Below are 15,353 nucleotides of genomic sequence, written 5' to 3'. Positions count from 1 at the left end.
GCAACAACTTGGAACTGGAAGGTTTTCAGGCTCTCAAAGTCAAAACTCTTCAGCGCCAAAATATCTCCATTTTCACTGTTTATATTCAAAAACGAAGTAAGTTTATTTTCCTCACCTCCACTCCTCAAAATGTGATACGAAATCACCGCATTTTCGCTCTCATCGCGGTCAAAAGCTTTTACAGAGAAGACAGAAGCCCCCGGCTGGTTTCCCTCCGTAATGTAGAAGGTATACGGGCTCAATAAGAATTCTGGACCGTTGTCGTTCACGTCTGACACCACAATGCTGACCGTCTTCTCAGACGACAAAGGCGACTGACCCGAGTCTTTCGCAACTATTGTTAATTCATACAAATGCTGCCTCTCTCTGTCTAGAGGAGATTTGGTCACTAAAGAATACATTTTATCTTGTAAAGATGGTGATAAAGTAAAAGGAACATCCTCACTTAGGGAGCAAATCACTTTCCCATTGAGTCCAGAGTCCAAATCGTTCACACTGATCAGAGCGACTGTAGTTCCGGGTCTGGAGTCTTCAGGAATGGCGCTGGAAAAGGAGGTAACTTCGATCTCAGGTGGGTTGTCATTGACGTCAACTATCTTGATCATAACGCTTTTCTCTGCGGTCAGAGGAGCGACACCCATGTCCGACGCCTCAATTTCAATTTCATATTTATCCTTCTCCTCGTAATCTACGACACCTTTCACAATAATCTCACCCGTTAGAGACCCGATGTCAAAAAGACGTAATATCTGTCGATTCACACTCTTGCTGAACGAATAAACCACCTCTCCGTTCGGACCGTCATCAGAATCGGTCGCATTCACGGCTATGACCGTCGTCCCGACTGGGACATTTTCCGCCAGCATCACCGAATAATCCCCGTTGGAAAACATCGGCACGTTATCATTAACGTCTAAAACATTTACAATAATATTCATTTCACCCGATTTTGGAGGTTTCCCCCCGTCCAGTGCCGTGAGTAACAACGAATGGCGCCTGGATGTTTCTCTATCTAAAGACTTTTGAACCACCAGTACGGGTATTTTGCCATCGTCTCCTTTGTCTTTCACCTCTAAACGAAAGTGATCGTTGTGAGCGAGTTTATAACCCTGCACGGAAAAATGCCCACTGTCTCCATCCCGTGACGCTTTCAGCTGAAATCGCGCTCCAGGCGGTACCGACTCCGAAATATTCAACGTGGTTTCTTTCTCCGGAAAAGCGGGGGAATGATCGTTCACGTCCAACACGTCCACCCGGATGTAGTGCACCTCCAGCGGGTTTTCGAGCACGGCTTTGAGATTGATCTCACACGCAATGCTCTGTGCGCACTCCTCTTCCCTGTCGATCTTGCGTCTCAAATAGAGGACGCCGTTATCCGGATTTACGCGGAAATAAGGGTCCGCGGCGCCGGGAACGATGCGGTACTTCCGCGCTTTCAACGCAGATTTATCCAGTCCGAGATCTTTCGCAGTATTTCCAACCTCGGTCCCCTCGGCGGCCTCCTCGGAGACGGAATATCTCAACTGCGCCGACGCCTCGTTCCAGAAAAGCGCGGCGGCCACGAAGAAAACCAAACACCGTCTCCCATTTTGAGGCGAAGGTCTTTGTCTCACGTTTGAAATCGGATTCATCATTGATCCGAAGCATGTGAAGTAACAACCCGACGATGTAAAACGTGCAAAAAAAAACCCTATTTGAAAAAAAAACAAGCAAATAATCAAAAGCTGGTCGCGTCCACGAAAGACGACGAGATCGTCCTTCCGGCGTGTTCGTGCAAATGAGAGGAGGTCGGACAAAACCACGGACTTACGTGCCGCTGTGAGAAGAGGACTCTTTAGGTTGCGCTGACACCAAGCGTCAGGAAACGGTAGAAATGTCGACAAACTCGAAGAGCACCGTAGTTCCCTGCATTTTGTCCGAATGTGAAAGTTTCAAGAAAATTGAACGCTCAAAAGTTTTTTTTTTTCCAATAAGCAACCCATATCCTCATGCAAAGACAGTAAAACACAGCTGCCTCCTTTTTCTCCCCCATAAATCACAAAAGTACTCACGATCAGCTTGGAAACGTGGCAGCACAGACTTGCGTCATTTCAAAATGAGTGCAATCCTTTTTCTAGATTTTAAGGGATCCTGCCATCCAAGAGACAATCAGCAACATGCGACTGATGTCAAACTATAAGATCAGATACTCCGAGTTGAACAATGTCCTGCAAATGACGCCTGCTGATGGTCAAACTCCCCAGTCCACAAAATACTATATAAACAACAATTCATTGAAATGTGGTGTCACTTCTGCATTAAAATCTAAACTGGAAGGATTAATAAAAGTGCAAAATGTGTGTGGCTTGAAAGATCAGCATCCGATCAAGACTCTTCCTCCCCATGAGAGGGCTGCCAGATCATGATTCTTAAAAAAACAAATGATCAAGTTGATGTGAAAAACACCCAAAAGCACCATTGGCTGATGGCTGAAAATTCATCCCAGGCTGAGCAACTATTCAAGTTATTGTTATTATACACATTTGTGACCCCCACAAATCAGGGCTATAAGACATTGAAAATATAACATCCTCATCAAACCAATTATCTTACCTCTTCAGAAGTCTTCCTCCTGTCAGGGAGCACCAGAGTGTTGGCCTGGCTGCCCGGGACGATAGTAGATCCTATACTCATCCTGGGTCCCACTAACATGTAGCGTTTGTCTCCAGATCTGTACTGGATGCTGTGACACAGTGTCCCATCATAGTTGGCGTCTTGTAGATATTTAGAAGTATAGTCCGTGGATTTAGAACACTGCATTGCGATCAACACCACGATACTGATGACAAAGAGCACTGAGACTGAGCCCAAAGTTATCATCAGGTAAAAAGTCACGTTGTCGTCTTCGTCGACTTTGGCCGAACTTTTGACGTCGGAAGCGGCAAAAGCCTCTTTGGGCTCCACGACTTTGACGAGCACGGTAGCTGTTGCCGAGAGGGAAACGTTGCCGTTGTCTTTGACCAGTATGACCAGTTTATGCTCGGCCTCGTCCGTCTCCGTGAAGGAGCGCAGCGTTCTGATCTGTCCTGTATAGCGGTCCAAAACAAACAGACTGTGCTCAGTGACTTCCTGCAGCGAAAACAGTAACAAGCCGTTATATCCTATATCGGCGTCGTAGGCTCTGACTTTAGTCACCAGGTGTCCTGCGTTCACATTGCGGGGAATCTCCTCCACGCCTTCGGCAGAGCCGTTGGAGCTGACCGGATACAGGATGACCGGAGGGTTGTCGTTCTGATCCAGAATGAACACCTTCACCGTCACGTTGCTACTCAGTGCTGGACTTCCAGAGTCAGTGGCAACAACTTGGAACTGGAAGGTTTTCAGGCTCTCAAAGTCAAAACTCTTCAGCGCCAAAATATCTCCATTGCTGTGATTGATGTCAATAAATGAGACATGACTGTTTAGGTTGTCTCCTCCCCTTGGAATGTGATAGGTCACTAACGCATTCTCACTTTTATCCCTATCAACTGCACTCACTGAAAATATAGGCGACCCCGCAGAGTTATTTTCAACTACGTAGCAGGTATACGGGCTTTGCGAAAACTGCGGGCCATTGTCGTTTACATCCGAAACATAAACGCGAATGGCATTTTCCGACGACAAGACCGGCTCGCCCCCATCTTTGCAAAATATCCTCACATCATACTGATCCCGACTCTCCCGGTCCAGTGAAGCTTTGGTTACGACTGAATACATCCCATCTTGCATGGACGGGGCCAATGCAAATGGTGATAAGTCATCCAAAAAGCAGATCACTTTTCCATTTGGACCAGAGTCCAAGTCATTGACGCTTATAAGCGCCACTGTAGTTCCTACTCTGGAATCCTCCGGGACGTTGTCAGAAAACGAAGTGACCTCGATCTCCGGGGCGTTGTCGTTAATATCTAATATTTTGATAGTTACACTTTTATCAGTTGTGAGTGGTGCGGGTCCCCTATCCGATGCCTGAATATCTATTTCGTACACTTGGTTTTCTTCAAAATCAATTTTCCCCTGAACTGTTATCACACCGGTTTCTCGGTTTAATCCAAATAAGCCCGTGATGTGATCGTCGACTTCTTTTCCAAATGAATATATAACCTCCCCGTTCAAATCCTCGTCCAGGTCAGTCGCATTTACCTGCGTAACGGCAGAGCCAACCGGCGTATTCTCACTCAGCGTCACCGCGTAAACGTCTCTGGTAAAGACGGGTGAATTATCATTTACATCCAGGACCTTCACATGTATCTCGATGGCACCGGATTTTGCCGGTTTCCCGCCGTCCACGGCCGTGAGGAGCAACCTGTGCTCCGCAGCTTTCTCCCTGTCCAACTGCTTTTGCAGAACGAGGAGCGGGATTTTACGGTCGTCCCCTCGATCTTTCACCTCGACGCGAAAATGGTCACTGGGACTCAGTTTGTACTGCTGGATCGAAAACTGTCCCCCGTCTCCGTCTCTCGCGATTTGTAATTGAAACCGAGCCCCGGGCACCGCGGATTCGGATATCTCCAAAGTGGATTCTTTGTCTGCAAAAGCGGGGGAGTGGTCGTTTATATCTAACACCTCCACGGTCGCGTAGTGGATCTCCAGGGGGTTCTCCAAAACGATTTTAAGGTGAATGAGACAGGAGCTGCTTCTCTCACACGTTTCTTCGCGATCCACCTTGCGCTGCACGTACAGGCAGCCGTCGTCTTGATTCACAAGGAAGGGGGATTCGCTTGAACCGGACACAATGCGGATATTCCGTGATCTTAACGTGTTTTTATCGAGTCCCAAATCCTTCGCCACATCTCCGATCGCCGTTCCTTCCTTACCTTCCTCGTAGATCGAATATCTAATCTGTGCGTGGGTCCGATGCCACGCAACGAAAAGCAACAATGCGATCCATCCGCAGCGCAACGGCGGCCGCGCCGGATGTCCTCTTTGTTTCATTATTTGTCTTTCGCGGCAACAAAAAGCTCTGTTGGAAGAATTAAATTCCCTTGCATGAAGTATGGTAGCGGCTATGAATCCGGCAAATGAGTCAATCTGTGCACAGAAAAAAAGCAGGCGTTTTCCAAATCGGCGTTTTTTGCTGCGCTCAATGACGACTGAACGTCGACAAAAGGGGCGGGATCAGCAGGCATAAAGGGGCTGAACCAAAAGCGCGTCCACACACTGACCCCTTGTGCTATTATCAGGCCAATATTATTCCTATATCTATGATTATTCAGTCACCGCTTTGTTTACTAATGTTTAAACAGAGTTGCAAAGACACAAGAAATTACTATATCCATATATGAAGCTTTGAGGTTTTGAAAAACTACCAGGTCAAGAGCTGGATGATATACACACCTTCAATAAATAATTTTTAATACGACACACAGAGGAGATTTCAATTGCATTATAGGACGACTCAGACAACCCACTCTGAACAAACTGAGGTTATAAAGTTACAGTCAAACTGCCCGGGAAAAAAAGTCCTGTATTAAGTACAACAAATTGAAATGTGGCGTCAATTCAGCGTCCCGTCTGAACTGGAAGGGTTCATAAAAATCAAAAATGTGTGCGTAGTCTGCAAGATGGAAGTCACATAGTCATACAAAACTCCTCTTCCACACAATGAGGAGACAAATAATGATCGAGTTGATCCAAGAAAGACTGATCAACTTGAGAAAGACTAAGTCGAATGAATAATTTGTGGATACCTGACAATGTAACCAAAGAGGAAGCGAGTATTCAAGTTATTGTCGCTCTGCACATTTGTAAACCCAAGATACTGAGGATAAAACACATTGGAGATACAATGTCCTCATCTGTGCTGGATGCTGTGACAAAGTGTCCCTTTATAGTTGGCATCTGGAAGATATTTAGAAGTATAATCCGTGGATTTTTTTACAATAATAGACAAATACCACAGCAACAAAATTCAGAGGGTGGACGATTTAAAAAGTTAGATTTCTCGCGATGTTCCACGGGGATGTAGCCAGGGAAGAAAGTTTCCCGGGGAGAGTTTTCAGCACCATGGACAGCGACATCCACGGTGCTGAAAACCTGCGCTAAGCGGGCGTCAATGAGTGCAAAAGTACAAAAATTAGAAATAATTTGCCAGAGAAAACAACGACGAGGTAGTGATGGTTAAGGTGCCAATTTCTTTTGATTTGCTTTTGAATCGAGGCTCAGTTGCAAAGAAAAATGAAAAATGATAGCAGTGCCCACGGTGATCTTTCTTTTTAAAAAGGCGTGTTAAAACAATAAATTGTAAACATGACAATTCAAATCGAACTCAGTTTGAAAGACATGTAAAAGAAAACGTAATGTTTATTGAATAAACATTACAGAGTGTTTGCCTCACCCGCAAGCCACAATTACAACTTGACTGAACGGCCCCAACAAGGCGCTTGATAAGAACTCCATTTTAAGCCACGGAGCAAAGATCACACCACGACCCATTTCACACCAGCAGTTCGAGCAAGTTTCTTTCTTTTTTAAATCAACAATACCAAAGGGGAGGAGCGTGAAAATGTTCATAAATGAAACTATTCTATTGCCCTTCGAAGCACAGCTGTCAAAAACGAGTCCCACGCGTCTCTTCTTCAATCACGGCAGTAATGTGTGCTCGGATTAAGAGCAATCGGCCTCGACATCTTTGAGTTATTGATTGGTATCTGTAAATCTGAACATTACAACATCAGGCAAATGGACTCAGTGATGAATCCATCCATCCCTTGTCTGATGCTTATCTTGCACTCTGGGATGCCGGAGCCTATCACAGCTGTCATCAGGCGAAACCTGTTGCAGAGCCACATATACAAATGGACATTCACTCACTCATTTTTCTCAATTTTTTTCCGATTAAAACTGAACCATATTTTAGGACTGTGGGGGGGAAACACCCGGAAACTCGAGAAACCCAAGCAGACATGAGAACATGAAAACTCCTCTTGTCATAATCGATCCAGGGTCCTTCGTGCTGTGAGGCCAAAGAGCTAACCACTGCGCCACAAGGCCGCCCCTCATATTACACCGATGCATCTTGAACAAAATTCTTAATTTCAACCTTACCTCTTCAGAAGTCTTCCTCCTGTCAGGGAGCACCAGAGTGTTGGCCTGGCTGCCCGGGACTATAGTAGATCCTATACTCATCCTGGGTCCCACTAACATGTAGCGTTTGTCTCCAGATCTGTACTGGATGCTGTGACACAGTGTCCCATCATAGTTGGCGTCTTGTAGATATTTAGAAGTATAGTCCGTGGATTTAGAACACTGCATTGCGATCAACACCACGATACTGATGACAAAGAGCACTGAGACTGAGCCCAAAGTTATCATCAGGTAAAAAGTCACGTTGTCGTCTTCGTCGACTTTGGCCGAACTTTTGACGTCGGAAGCGGCAAAAGCCTCTTTGGGCTCCACGACTTTGACGAGCACGGTAGCTGTTGCCGAGAGGGAAACGTTGCCGTTGTCTTTGACCAGTATGACCAGTTTATGCTCGGCCTCGTCCGTCTCCGTGAAGGAGCGCAGCGTTCTGATCTGTCCTGTATAGCGGTCCAAAACAAACAGACTGTGCTCAGTGACTTCCTGCAGCGAAAACAGTAACCAGCCGTTATATCCTATATCGGCGTCGTAGGCTCTGACTTTAGTCACCAGGTGTCCTGCGTTCACATTGCGGGGAATCTCCTCCACGCCTTCGGCAGAGCCGTTGGAGCTGAGCGGATACAGGATGACCGGAGGGTTGTCGTTCTGATCCAGAATGAACACCTTCACCGTCACGTTGCTGCTCAGTGCTGGACTTCCAGAGTCAGTGGCAACAACTTGGAACTGGAAGGTTTTCACCGACTCAAAATCAAAACTCTTCAGTGCTGAAATATCTCCATTTTCAGGGTTAATGTTAAGAAATGATGTCATCTTATTTTCATGACCTACGTTCCTTAGAATATGATATGAAATCCGTGCATTATCTCCCTCATCACAATCAGAAGCTTTTACAGAAAACACAGAGGCTCCAGCCTGATTATTTTCACGGATGTAGACGGTGTAGGGACTGGTTGAAAACAGCGGGCTGTTGTCGTTGGTATCCGACACAAAAACACTAATTGTCTTCTCGTTCGTTAATACCGGTTCACCTCCATCCTTGGCGAAAATCGTAATTTCATATTGTGAATTCTTCTCCCGGTCGAGCTGAGATTTGGTGACGACGGCAAACACGTTGTCTTGTATCGACGGGGTCAACGCAAAGGGGCTGTCGTCGGACACGTAGGTGATTATCTTACCGTTCACGCCGGAGTCTCGGTCGGTAACGCTTATGAGTGCCACCGTGGTTCCAGGTTTGGCATCCTCTGGAATTGCACTTGACAACGAGGCCACTTCTATCTCGGGAGAATTGTCATTAACGTCCTCGATTCTAATAATCACGCTCTTGTCTGTTATGAACGGAATGCTTCCTTTATCGGACGCCTGGACGTCAATGTCGTAGCTGTCCTGCACCTCAAAATCAACAAGGCCCTTCACGATTATATCCCCGGTGAGAGAGTCGATTTCAAACAAATCCCTCACATTACTCTTGACATCACGCCCAAACGAATAAAAAACTTCCCCGTTCGGACCGTCATCCGAATCGGTTGCGTTCACCTGAATGACGGTGGTGCCCGCCGGTGCGTTTTCCCGAAGCACGACGGAATACGCATCTTTGGTGAACACGGGCATGTTGTCGTTGACATCTCCCACATCGATGTAGATTTCAACCGAGCCTGTTTTGGGGGGGCTCCCGCCGTCCACAGCCGTCAGCACCAGGCGGTGACTGCGGCGGGTTTCCCGGTCGAGCGCTCTCTGCAGCTGCAAAATCGGTGTTTTGCCGTCCCTCCCTCTATCTTTAACTTCCAGACGAAAATGGTCATTCGGGCTGATTTTATACTGTTGGACAGAATTTGCACCCGCGTCCGGATCGTGGGCGTTTGCCAACTGAAATTTCGCCCCCGGTAGCGCGGACTCGACGATTTCCAGCCGCCTGGTTTTCTCCGGAAACGCCGGGGAGTGATCGTTCAGATCTAAAATCTCAACGGTAATATAATGCACCTCCAAGGGGTTTTCGAGGACCGTCTTGAGGTTCATTAAACACGCATTGTTGCTGTCCTTGCAGATTTCTTCTCGGTCAATTTGCCGGTTCGAGTAAAGGTTCCCGTCGTGCTCGTTTACCTTAAAAAGAGACTCGTCGGAGCTGGACATGATGCGAAACCCCCGCTGCTTCATGACGGCCAGATCGATCCCCAGATCCTTCGCCAAGTTGCCGACAAAACTCCCCTCTTTCAGCTCCTCCGACAGGGAGTATCTCATTTGAGCCGATGCCTCTCCGGCGAGTAAAACCAAGACAAAAACAAGCGCGCGGCGTCGCCACGTTTCCCGTCCTCTTTGTCTCATGTTTTGATGGAAAAGCAGGGATCCGAACGCGTCCGCGATCCGACGCTTGCTCGGATTGTCGTCTTTCTCGCAGCGGGACACTCTGCTCTCCATCCGATTTATTTCACCAAAGAATAAGAATTCACTCGCTGTTGTTAGATCTGCACCCGGTTCAATGCGTACCGATCGGGCTAAACGCGCAAGAGGGGCGGGCTCTCCAAAGCTGGGACGGTTTACGCGTTAAACTAAAAAGATACCGCCATCCCGTGAAAAACTGTGATATTGCATGTCGTCTGCTTGAACCGGTTGCAGGTAAGATAAGGAGAAATTCTTTTGTCACAGCTGCGCAACAATTACAGTATCAATAAATATGGGTAGAGATACATGAATAGAAAGACAATTAAAAAGTTGCAAATGCAGGGTGAACAACAAGTATAAGAATAAACAGCAGAATGGAAGAAAATACAGCAAGGGTGAAGATAGACAACCAAAATGACAACAGCAAGGATAAGAACATAAACAGAGTGACAATAGCAATGACAAAAATAAACAGGGTGTGAATGGAGTGACACCAATAAGGATACAAATAGACAACGGAGTGAGTGTGTGACGTGACCGGCTGAGGTAGTGTGGTCGTGGTAGCACAGATGCACCACCAGCCAGTCAAAATTGTGTGCCGTCCAGACTGCTCTCATACAGTCTGATGGCTGTGGGCGCGAAGGAACATCCGAACAGTCGGGTTCTGCAGGGATGAGGCATTGGCTCGGTGAGCTGCTCGTAAGCCGCAGCTCGTGGCGCGGGAGGCGGGAAGGATCGTCCGGGACAGCTCCTGGTTTGTCCCTCACACTGCCATAATTCAAGACGGTTTGGGTTCAGTCCCACCACCTAGCAGGCTTCGCTCCCTAGCTTGTTGAGCCTGTTGACCTCAGCAGTCCTGGCACCGCCCCACCAGCACACTGTAGCTAAGAAGAGTGTGCTGGCTACCATAGACTGGCGGAAGGTGTTAAGGTGCCTGCTTTAGTCACCACACGACCTCAGTCTCCTCAGGAAAAACATCCTGCTCTGACCCTCCCTGTAGAGTACAAATGTGTTGTTTGTCCGGTCCAGTTTATTGTCAATGTGGACCCCAAGTTACTTGTAGGTGTGTATGTGTTCCTCCTATGGCAGTGGTGACAAACGTACGGCACGTGGGCCAGTACCGGCCCACCAGGGGGTCCAATCCGACCCATGGAAAAAATCTACAATGTGAAAAAATACATAATACTCATGAACTACTTTTTAAAAATAAATACGCAGTTCCTATATTGTTTGCTAGTGGTGCATTGTTTTAGTCAGTGTTAGCAACATGGCGCAACACTATGTGACGCACAACTTACAGCAGATGGCACCAATACAGCTTCCGGGTCTGTAAAAAGCATTTTTACTTGTTAGAAATGTACCTGCTTTTACCAGCAAGACGTCATTATCAAAAAAGAGAAAAGAGGATATTGAGTAAGGAGTTTTCCAAGAGAAATGGACCACTTCTTATTTCTTTGTTGAGGTTAATAAGAAACCTGCATGCTTGGTGTAGATGCGGCGAGTTTCGGTGCCACTCTGAGATTTGCCATGGGGAAAAATACAACAAAATGCACGGAGAACTGCGAAGACAGAACTCAGGCATTGTGTTGTTGAAATTGCACTTATTTTTCCTAGTCAATCTCAGGTTGTTCATCATGTATTTTTTAAAGGGTCACTGTCATTTACCTGTTCTCCTTTATGTTCAAACAAAGGAAATTTTTGGACTTAGTGTTACTTCTAGGTAATTACACACTTGATATCAAATTAGGTCGTATGTGCCCCCGGAAAAAAATGAGTTTGAAACCCCTGTTATATGGGCCCAAAACCCCAGTCTGCTACTGCAGCCACTCCATAGAACTACAGGGAAATTTGCCGTTTAACAAAAAAGAAATATTCTGTCTACATCAATTTCCACAGATTGTGACACAGCATGTTTGTTCAACATGAGCAGTTAATGAAAGGTGCTGGGAAATTGGTTTAAAATGAAGGAATGAAGCTCCAAGAATCCCTCAAGTTGTCATGTCCTGTGTGGATTCGAAATCCACATTCTATTTATATATGAATATAAAATGTGTAATATTGCGGTTCCACCAGGTCAGACGTTCCCCGTATGAAACAGCTTAGAAGGAGCTTGGCCACAAAAGTGCGGACAAACTGAAATTACTTGCTTTCTTTCCACAATGATTTTGTTTTCCCAGCATTGTTTCTTGCAAACCAAAATACACCGGGTCACAATCAACTTCCCAAACAAGCACCGTAAGTCATCAAATGAGAGCTTAAAATATGAATTAAATGTAAATGGAGTTTTCTCTGCCAGAAAATAGGATCAAGAGTCTTAAAGCGACTTGTCACTAATGTATCATATCCTACTAAACGATTGTTAGAGGAGCCCGGTCTGCTACTGTGGCGTTTAAACCTGTGGCTAATCTGCTTAAAGCGCTTCTCTTCGTTGCTGCTGCTCTCCATTCAAAATCCACACCGTCTCAAAATGCAAAGGAAAAAAGACCTCAGGACATTTAACTGTAGTGTAAATCCACTTCGATCAAAAGTCCAGCCTACTGAGGATCCAAAATCGAAATACAATTCCGTGCCACAGTGGTCAAAATCTCTTTGCTCTTCTTGGGTCAAATCACCGACTTCAACAGTGTTACTTTCAATTATTCCTAGATGACACCCCTACATACAGCACCAACCAAAGGACATTGGCAAATTTTGCAAACAAAAAAATATAAAAATTCTAGTTATCACACCAAACACATTGGGCACCAAATACAGCAGATGAATGTGCCGTTCACCTCACTGACTACAAGCTCCCCGAAACAATTCAAAGTTATTGTTTTTTCCTATTTTGCCAAAAGTAACATAGCATGGAGTACTATGGATGCTGTATGTGTGAACGGTGACTCAAAAAAAAGCAGAATCCAGGCACTAGACGAAGGCAACAACAAAGATCGAACTCAATCTACAACTTTTTTTTTTTTTCATTAAAGAACCCCACGGCAAAGTATCAAATTGACAACATGATGTTTTGCAGTCATATTCTGCATAGTTTAAGAGGTGAAAGCAATCCCTCACAAAAGATCATGGGAAAATAATTCATTTTACAGCTGCTTACCTCTTCCAATTGTCGTTTCCTGTCAGGGAGCACCAGAGTGTTGGCCTGGCTGCCCGGGACTATAGTAGATCCTATACTCATCCTGGGTCCCACTAACATGTAGCGTTTGTCTCCAGATCTGTACTGGATGCTGTGACACAGTGTCCCATCATAGTTGGCGTCTTGTAGATATTTAGAAGTATAGTCCGTGGATTTAGAACACTGCATTGCGATCAACACCACGATACTGATGACAAAGAGCACTGAGACTGAGCCCAAAGTTATCATCAGGTAAAAAGTCACGTTGTCGTCTTCGTCGACTTTGGCCGAACTTTTGACGTCGGAAGCGGCAAAAGCCTCTTTGGGCTCCACGACTTTGACGAGCACGGTAGCTGTTGCCGAGAGGGAAAAGTTGCCGTTGTCTTTGACCAGTATGACCAGTTTATGCTCGGCCTCGTCCGTCTCCGTGAAGGAGCGCAGCGTTCTGATCTGTCCTGTATAGCGGTCCAAAACAAACAGACTGTGCTCAGTGACTTCCTGCAGCGAAAACAGTAACCAGCCGTTATATCCTATATCGGCGTCGTAGGCTCTGACTTTCGTCACCAGGTGTCCTGCGTTCACATTGCGGGGAATCTCCTCCACGCCTTCGGCAGAGCCGTTGGAGCTGAGCGGATACAGGATGACCGGAGGGTTGTCGTTCTGATCCAGAATGAACACCTTCACCGTCACGTTGCTGCTCAGTGCTGGACTTCCAGAGTCAGTGGCAACAACTTGGAACTGGAAGGTTTTCACCGACTCAAAATCAAAACTCTTCAGCGCCAAAATGTCCCCTGTTTCAGAATTTATACTCAGACTGATCAGGTTATTTTTCTCGACATCTTTCCCCTCTGTTGAAATATGGTATAAAATGTTTGAATTATCTCCTTCATCTTTATCAAAAGCTCTAACAGAAAACACCGAAGCTCCAGGAGAGTTGTTTTCATGAACATAAACTGTGTAAGGACTTTCAGAAAATTCTGGATTGTTGTCATTTATATCTGATACAAAAATGTGAATATTTTTTTCAGCAGACAGAGATGGTATACCAGCATCCCTTGCAGTAATTTTAACATCATATATGGATCGTTTTTCTCTATCCAGAGGCGAATTTGTGACAATTGAGTACATGTTGTCTTGAGCAGAAGGCGCCAATATGAAGGGAACATCTTCATTTAAAGAACAAATTACTTTCCCGTTTAGACCCGAGTCTTTATCGAGAACGCTGATTAATGCCACCGTGGTTCCAAGCCTCGCATCTTCTGCTATCGCTTGTGAAAATGATGTAACTTCTATCTCTGGGGCGTTATCATTAAGATCAACAATATTTACCAGGACGCTTTTGTCCGTTCTGAAAGGAGCAGACCCTTTGTCAGAGGCCTGTATGTCAATTTCATAACTCTCTTCTAATTCAAAGTCTATCTTTCCCTGGACGGTGATTTCCCCTGAATCTTGGTCAATACGGAAAAGTTCAGCTATTCTTTTATTCACGTTATTTCCAAATGAATAAATTATTTCACCATTTGTCCCTTCGTCTGAATCCGTGGCATTCACTTTTATAACCGCGGTTCCGATTGATGCATTTTCATTCAGGTATACAGAATACGCCTCTTCGGGGAAAAGTGGCATATTGTCATTGACGTCTAAGACGTTCACTAAAATCTCTGCTGTCCCAGATCGCCTCGGCTTTCCCCCATCTATCGCCGAAATGAGCAACTTATGGCTGCTCTCAGTCTCTCTATCGAGCGATTTCAGTAAAACCAATACAGGAATTTTCCCATCCTTCCCGCGATCTTTGACTTCCAAACGAAAATGTTTGTTCGGACTGAGTTTGTACTCCTGGACGGAAAACTGGCCGACGTCCGCGTCGTGCGCCGCCTGCAGCTGAAGGCGCAAACCCGGCAGCGCAGACTCCGAGATGTCGAGCCGGGACTCTCTCACCGAGAAGCTCGGAGGGTGGTCGTTCACATCCAGCACCTCCACTGTGACATAGTGAATCTCCAGAGGGTTTTCTAATAGGGTTTTCAAATTGATCAAGCAAACGCTGCTGCGCTCACAAACCTCTTCTCTGTCCAGGATGCGGTCCACGTACAGCACGCCATCTTCTGGGTTCACTTTGAAAAACGACTCCGTGGATCCTTCCACGATGCGATAGTCTCTTTCTCTCAGCGTGTTCTTTTCTAATCCCAAATCTTTCGCGATATTCCCGACGGCGGTTCCCTTTTCGGCCTCTTCCGGGATCGAATAGCGGATTTGTGCCGATGCGCCGCTTGTTGAAACCGCCAGCGCAACAATGACGGCCACCCATCGCCATTGTTCCCCCGGATCACCGAGCCTTTTCTGCGTCGCGCTTCTCACTTGACGATGGTTCCCCATCAATGAAAAATACCGTCTCGTTTAACGAATAACCAAAATATGCGATTAAATCCACGGTTCAAGAATAAAATCACAGAGGCTTGAATGACTGCAGCCGCCAGGACGAGTCGGTCGAGAAAAATGTGACAAGCCGCCCAACAAAGGGGAGGACCGTTTCTGAGGAGAGGTTTTCTGCTCACATACCGACACCAAGTGATCACTCTGGAGAACCTTGGTCACCCAAATAAAATTAGTAGTATAACTACACCGTAAGACAACTACTCTCCACCCCACCCCAAAAAAGGGATATTAATAATAATCATTTGAGTGGCAACGCTAAATTCCATGATGGACATTCAAATACAATCAAGAAAAAATGCAATAATATTTAGAATACTTGTTTGGAGATATTTGTTGG

At 45.9% G+C, this 15,353-nt stretch overlaps 3 protein-coding genes across 4 annotated transcripts in view; all 3 read right to left on the bottom strand.

The window, feature by feature from the left end:
- Positions 1 to 15,353, bottom strand: part of LOC147227582 (protocadherin alpha-C2-like) — a 188,947-nt gene that overhangs the window by 152,565 nt on the left and 21,029 nt on the right. Inside the window, exon 1 of one of the 2 annotated variants that reach the window (XM_086157804.1) lies at positions 12,566 to 15,077. The exons of the other annotated variant lie outside the window; for it this stretch is intronic. Coding sequence (XP_086013930.1) covers positions 12,566 to 14,956 — 2,391 coding nt within the window. The 5' untranslated portion in view covers positions 14,957 to 15,077. Of the gene's footprint in view, positions 1 to 12,565; positions 15,078 to 15,353 lie in introns of those variants that run through there. 2 annotated transcript variants of the gene reach the window in all.
- On the bottom strand, positions 2,584 to 5,072 carry LOC147227588 (protocadherin alpha-8-like). The gene has a single exon (XM_086158786.1). It carries the CDS (start codon positions 4,948 to 4,950, stop codon positions 2,584 to 2,586), a length of 2,367 nt encoding a protein of 788 aa, XP_086014912.1. The 5' UTR covers positions 4,951 to 5,072.
- On the bottom strand, positions 5,513 to 9,573 carry LOC147227587 (protocadherin beta-15-like). Its single transcript, XM_086158785.1, has 3 exons — positions 7,063 to 9,573; positions 5,706 to 5,776; positions 5,513 to 5,534 (listed from the first exon to the last, which is right to left on the bottom strand). The coding sequence occupies exons 1-3, from the start codon at positions 9,505 to 9,507 to the stop codon at positions 5,513 to 5,515; spliced, it is 2,538 nt and encodes an 845-aa protein (XP_086014911.1). The 5' UTR covers positions 9,508 to 9,573.

This window comes from Fistularia commersonii, chromosome 13, assembly GCF_037954325.1.
Source record: "Fistularia commersonii isolate RoL2024-O1a breed Wild chromosome 13, RoL_Fcom_v1.0, whole genome shotgun sequence".
Taxonomy (NCBI): Eukaryota; Metazoa; Chordata; class Actinopteri; order Syngnathiformes; family Fistulariidae; genus Fistularia; species Fistularia commersonii.
This window is presented reverse-complemented; position numbering and strand designations above follow the sequence as displayed.